Source organism: Argopecten irradians, chromosome 14 (genome assembly GCF_041381155.1).
Source record: "Argopecten irradians isolate NY chromosome 14, Ai_NY, whole genome shotgun sequence".
NCBI classification, from domain to species: Eukaryota; Metazoa; Mollusca; class Bivalvia; order Pectinida; family Pectinidae; genus Argopecten; species Argopecten irradians.
The window spans coordinates 27,673,940-27,680,897 of record NC_091147.1 but is presented as its reverse complement, the minus strand read 5'-3'; the positions used below and the strand labels follow the sequence as shown (position 1 = coordinate 27,680,897).

At 34.7% G+C, this 6,958-nt stretch overlaps 1 protein-coding gene across 1 annotated transcript in view; it reads right to left on the bottom strand.

Annotated features, from left to right (window-relative positions):
- Window positions 1–4,473: 4,473 nt before the first annotated feature.
- Window positions 4,474–6,958, bottom strand: part of LOC138306927 (UDP-glucose:glycoprotein glucosyltransferase 1-like) — a 33,523-nt gene continuing 31,038 nt past the window's right edge. Inside the window, exons 38-40 of the mRNA XM_069247499.1 lie at window positions 6,643–6,874; window positions 5,852–6,020; window positions 4,474–4,859 (exon numbers count right to left, since the gene is read on the bottom strand). Coding sequence (XP_069103600.1) covers window positions 4,831–4,859; window positions 5,852–6,020; window positions 6,643–6,874 — 430 coding nt within the window. The 3' untranslated portion in view covers window positions 4,474–4,830. The remainder of the gene's footprint in view (window positions 4,860–5,851; window positions 6,021–6,642; window positions 6,875–6,958) is intronic.

Here is a 6,958-nt window from a genome sequence, read left to right as displayed (position 1 = left end):
CTCCGTCAGATTCCGAATACCAACGAATGACAATATGCTACATTTATAGTCCGTTTCAAGTAAAAGTCACATAGGGATTGGATTTCGCTTTTATGTTAACCATGCTTGTATGGAGCAATTGCTCTATGAATATATTCAGTATGGGGCGCGTTACTGGTAGCTTGGCCCCCATTTCAGTTTTGGATATAGGTATCTTTTGTCTGCGAAAAATATGTAACATTAAATTTAAAATGGTTTCACGTTGCCTATTATCCCTATTTTAACATGAAAATTATGAAATTTAAAAAAGGGAAACGACGTCGTGAGACAAACATGAAAACACGAAATATTTTCTTGTGTTATTGTTGTTTTAAAAAAATATTTCGAAAAGTACGTGGATTGTAATATAATCAGAAGCCTTGGCCACAGGTTTACGGCGCGCGCAAAAAAAACCACACCAACAACTGTATTTTGAGTATTATTTTTGCGCGTCGTAAACCTGTGCCTAGCGGAGATGAAGTCCAGATTAGTTACTTCTTGCTTCTTCTATTACTTAGATACATTGATTATCATTTTCAAGTAAAACTTCAGTAGTTTACTGTACTAGCACAATCATATGCCTTCTATAGAAAAGCGTAGTGTAGCGATAGGCTAAAGCATATGAAAAGCGAGTCACATCCAGCTGATATAGGCACCACGATCTACGTTTATGTGACAATTGAAAAATACTTAGGTGAAAACATGAAATACTGTATTTGTATTTTGATATATCGCAATATTAGATATGCTCTGATTTCCACTTTTCTCATTGGCTAATACAGTCACGTGAGTTTTGATATATATATATATATATTATATCGACTTGATGTTTCCATTTTTAGATCACCCATCTTCGCTAGCCAAGGCTTGCTGATTACGTAATCAGAAGACTTGGCTAGCGAAGATGAGAATCACCGAGCTATTATTCCTTTTCAGAACGTTGAGTTCTACAGGGTGGCGTCATATGGCCGTCGTTTTTCTTGTAATCAACAATAATAATTATAGTCAATAACTATAATTATTTGTAGATCATTTATTTACAGTTATATTTCTTGTAAGTTTTACCACCACAAACATCGGATACTTCCGAGCTATTTTAAATGTGTACACGTTAAAAATCAATATTTTAAAAACTTGACAAAAGTCGGTAAATATCGAAAGTTTAAAACTTAAGGAGGCGGAGAAAATATGTGGAACACTTTAAATACATTTTCTATGCCAAAAATATAATAAGTCACAGGCCATACAACTTTAATCTGTTACGATAGTATAGAGCTCGTTGTTATTGCTACCCGGAGGGATGACTTTTTTTTTTTTCAGCAGTCGTGAATTCCTTTGGTTTGTTTTCACGTTTCTTATATTTGGCCATCATTTCCACTGTATACAACCTTTCTTTAACACACTACAGAATATAATTTTAATTGTTTTCATCTGTCCAATTGTTCAGTCAATGATAATCTTTGAAATCAGTTTTAAATATACTAAAAAAAACTGTAAATGACTTGGATTAAAAAAAAAAAAAACAAGTTCAAGACGTGATATCTTATTTCCTTTAATATTTCCACAAGATATTACAGTAAAACAGATCTAGAGGAACTCGCAATTTGGCATATTCTTGTTAAAATCGGAATAGGCTTTATTTTATTTTCCATAATATAGACGCTTACTGCCCAAAAGAACGTTATATCCATTCATCATCTTGTGTCTGGCACTAACTTTCGTTTGACCTTCAACTCCGCCCTCTAGTTCTTGATCATTACTAATTTTTGTTTGACCTTCACCTCCGCCATATAGTTCTTGATCAGCAGGTCGTAAAGGCGTCACCAAACTTGTCTCTGGCAATATCGCTATATACAACAGCAGAGAGAATAGAAGTCTAGCTGTCAAAAATTGCATTTTCTTGCAACAAAAATATAATAAAAAATTAAAAAAATATATATAAAATAGAAATAAATAAATATATGACACTTATTACTTCAGCTTGTTTTGATTTACAAAATAGAGTACTTTAATTTACTAATTTAAACATTTATATTACTTTTAATCACTTTCCATTCATTAAGTTAAACATTTTAATTTACACAGTTCTTAGAGGAATATTCAAATCTCTATTTATACTCATTAAGTTACACGGGATAATGCCCTGCATGTAGGGCGTTAAGAATTGTACCTGCTGCCCCTATTGCATGATCGTAAAAAGCGACTAAATTTAGGATATTATCTTTTCTCTTCTTCCTCCCTAATGCCTCCCTTGGCACCGCCTCACTTTTCGCCTTTGGTTGAGCGTTCGTCCCTATGAGGAAGACTCTGGGTTCTGTCCCATGGCCGAGACACACCAAAGCCTATAAAAGGGGTAGTTTCTATTCCTGCTTAGCGCTCAGCAAACAGGGAGTGGGACGACTGGTTCGCCCGTTGTCAGTATAATGTGACCGGGTGGAGTGTGTTGCTTGGTGTCTTCGACGGCATGCTTCAGTGATATAGCACTATAAAAAAGGGCAACAGTTCCACTATACAAGAAGACACAACACGAGCATACTGCAGTCTCACAAAACACGCACCTCGCAATCCACATACTACATACATGGGAGGCCTTCCTTACATGACAATGGCTGTTAATTAATAGGACATTAAAATAATAAAACAAACAAATAAACAAACAATTACAAGGGATAGGCGCGTTTTTTCCCTTAAAAGATGTGAGTTGTTTACTAAGTAAAAGTACCGATAATTCATATACGTTACAGTGTTCCAGCTAGGATTTGAAAAGGGCAGGGCGCTGGGCAAAAAACAAAGGCATTTTCATTCGCGACTCAAAATTTTTAGGGCATTTTATACACGACATACAGTTAATATCAGAATCAACTGTTTTAAGGTGTATATGTATACCATTGCATCATAATCACCAATGATTATAATATTATTACCTATATAATGCCATCAAGTAGACTTTGGGAGTGTTTTGTTAATTCTCCAAAATGTCTGAGGTATAGAAATTTAAGAAAATGTTGACTGTTTTGATGATGGTTTTTTTTATTTTGATTAACTGGATGTCACAATATCTGCTTTGTTTCAGTTCTGTATTTGTCTTTGTACTCTCTGCTGATTTCTTAAGTCTTCAAAAAAACTTCTTCCATATATTTGTCTTTGCAATGTGTGTTTTCATTTACAAAATCCATTCAGTCTCGCACCAAGTAACATATATCAAATAAGTATTATTAATTGCCACAATTTGCCTGTACAGAATGAAAAGAGAAAAAATGTGTTAAGAAATATATTGGTATCTGATGATATATCGGCAGTGAATTTGATGGTATTGTAGAATGTGTTGGCATGTTCAATAAATTCATCGAGAGACTGTCGGTTGGAGGTCCATTTGATTTTTGAATCTGAGCCAGCTGAAAGGTTTGATTGGGGCTGATGTGAAAATTGCAGATTCAAGGTGTCCCATGAATACATTGGCATACGAAGGAGCCATCTTGGTGCCCATAGCTGTACCACTGATTTGCAAGTAGTTGTCGTCATCAACTTGAAGTTGTTAAGGGTGAGGACAATTTTTTTTCTTCTAAACTCTGGGTCGACGGATGGTTAGACACACGTCTGTCCCATGCCGCACGACAGGCAGCAATGCTGTCCGCGTGCGGGATGTTGGTGTAGAGAGAGACAACATCCATCGTAACTAACGGAGTGCCATCTGGTAGGTCATGGCATGGCGTTTTATCCAAGTAATCAGTAGTATCTTTTAGATAAGATGGTAGATTTTCAACAATGGGGCGTAAATGGAAATTAATAAACTTAGATATAATTTCAGTAGGGTGGCCTATAGAGTTGATTATTGGCTTGCCCGGGTTGCCAGGTTTGTGGATTTTGGGGAGGAGATAGAATTTGCCTGCTTGAGCGTTCTCTGGTCATAAAAAGTTCGCTGTGTCTTCGTCAATATCTCCTCGGTATAGGATATATTTTTTGTCCACACGGTTGGAATTACTTCTTTGTCCCATATTTACCATTTGAAGAAATTCGTATCCTACAGACTAACGTTTGATGGGATCCCGTGTCATCTAGATAATCCTGTTGATATTACTTCTTTGACCATTTTATGATAAGAATGTATTGCATAATAAACTAGTTTGTCATGGTTTTTTTATAATTATTAAACTAACGTCCTATTAACAGGCAGGGTTATGTTTAGACGGCCTCTCATGTATGCACTGTGTTGTATTATGAAGTATGGGTGTGTTTTGCGAGACTGGTATATTTGTGTTGTGTCTTATTGTATAGTGGAAATTTTGGAACTCCTGCCCTTTGCTATACCTCTGAAGCATGCCACCAAAGACACCAAGCAATACAACCCTCCCAGTCAAATTGTACCGGACAAAAACCAGTAGTCCCACTCCCGTAAATGAACATAAGGGCTCAATAATGGGATGGGGGTTCTTAGGAAGAAGATAAAAAACAAGGACAGAGGCGTTAATTGGATTTGAACTTGTGATTAGTTTTATCACCTCTTGGGCTTCCTTTGGTAAATTCACCCCTGAAGTTTTATAATGGACTATTCCAGTCTTTGAATCAGAACAGTTCAAATGCATTCTTAGGTTTAAATGAGTTACATAAGAATTCATCTGGCCAGCTTGACAGAAGAACTATCTATAGAAAAGTGAAATGTTGATGTAATGTTTGAAGTAGATCATAAAACCAATCTCCAATTGTCTTTTCATTTAACACCATACATGTATACCACACACACACACACACACATCGCACACAAATATCTCGTTCACTCAGACATTCACAGCTAATAGTGTCTCTGCCGCCTCTTTATAATTCATCCTTCTTTATTTTTGAACCTGCAAAGAAAACAAAAACAAGACAAATTAATAACAACCTTTTTTTCTAAATTAATATTTCCTTCCATATATTTAATATGTGCTCAATTTTCATATTTTATAAATTTCTGTTATTTTTTTTTTTGTATTTTATCTGAACTGTATAATTTTTAAACTTTGTCTTGATATAATACCAGCTTCAGTAACTATAAATCAATCATTTTGTATTTAGGGATAATTCTTTTATAACTTTAAGAAATACTTTGTTTAAAAAAAACAAAAATCATGAATTTTTGTAATGAATATTGCAAAATAAACATACTGTATTTGACCCAATAAGTGCCCAGGGCGTTTAAAAATTGAAAAAGTGAAAATGTGCTTAACACGATGAAATAACTGCAATCCTATACAGTTTTGTATAGATTTGGTATTTATTTATATCTGCCTAGGCAATTGTAATTGAGGCCTAAAAAAAGAAGAGGTGTTGATATGGAAATGGGCGCTTATTGGGTCAAATACGCTACCTTTTATAGGGCAAATATGAAAAACTGTAAATTACGATTGATTAATGAGGATATAAATTAGCCCTATTCAGTGGTTTAATACTGAAAGTACTAGTTCACAAAATTTAGCACTGTTCATGAATTAACAACTCAAAGACAGCATGAAAAGCACTTAAATAAAACTACATCCGCGCAGCCTAGCTTTCAAAGAGTTAGGTGTATTTTTAGAACTGTGCTAAATTTACACAGGGATTTTCCATACTTTCAAATGTCAAAACTGGACAATGTAAGCAGAACTTGACCGTCATTTTGAGATGAAAGAACTTTTGGAAGGCCAATGAATGCACTTAAACCGTTTTTTTTTTTTTTTTTTTTTTTTTTTTGGCCCGGCTTTTCACTTTAAATATGTTTATGAAACTGCATTGAGTAATCTCACTCTGTTTACAACCAGTCATTGAGTAACCTCACTCTGTTCACGACCAGTCTATCTAATATATAAATGATACATACCTACAGATTCTGTCTGTATATCTGGTGGATCATATTCTATTTGAGATCTGGTATTGGTGTTATATACTTTATCCCATAATATCTTTATTTCATAATCATAGTTCTTCCACTCAGGTACAATTCGTAGTGCTGCCTTTAATTTGGGTTCTTTAGTCTGGGGATTATTGCACTGAAACAAAAAAATCAACAATTCAATTCTTTTGTGTCATTGCAGATTTTTATGATTTCTTTTTTTAATATTGATTTAATTCAATACAAGCTGAACAAATATAAAAATCGTGATAATTAAGGAATCTTAACAAATAAAACTTGTAAATTGTCCGATTCTTAATTATAAATAGTCTCACTATCATGTTTCATTATGAAATTCAATCTTGACCTTAATGAAAGAAGATTTAGACTTCTCATCACTTCATTGGCATTTTGACAGACAGTGTAACTTGCCTAATTTAGATAAATTGTCTCAACAAGTCTATTGTTTAAGCCTTGTTAAGGGGGGAAATACCAAATACTGTTAAAGGGAGACAACTCACCAAATCTATTGTTTTAGTCTTCTCAAAGGCAGACAACTCAGCGTTTTCAAAGGGAGACAACTCAAAAACTATTCTTTTAGCCTTGTTGAAGGGAAATAACTCAACATCGTTAAAGGGAGATTACTCACCAAATCTATTGTTTTAGCCTTTTTGAAGGGAGACAACTCAACAATGTTATAGGGTGACTACTCACCAAATCTATTGTTTTAGCCTTTTTGAAGGGAGACAACGCAACAATGTTATAGGGTGACTACTCACCAAATCTATTGTTTTAGCCTTGGCCTTAGACTCGTTACTACACCAGGTTTCACACCAGAGCCACTCCTGTGGTAGAGACTTGATAGCCACTTGATGGATCATGTTGTTAGGTAGATCCTGGTCCAGATTAGACAAACTGTTAGGATCCTGACTCAGTCCCTGGTACTGACCTCGTAATCGGTCACCCGCAGCAATACGCCGGAATTTTTTCAAATCAACTACATATAAGGCACTGAAAGATAAATGAAAATGTTAATTAATATAACAAGGCAAGATTATATTAATATTAAAAGGAACCCTTCATTTCAACAAGAGG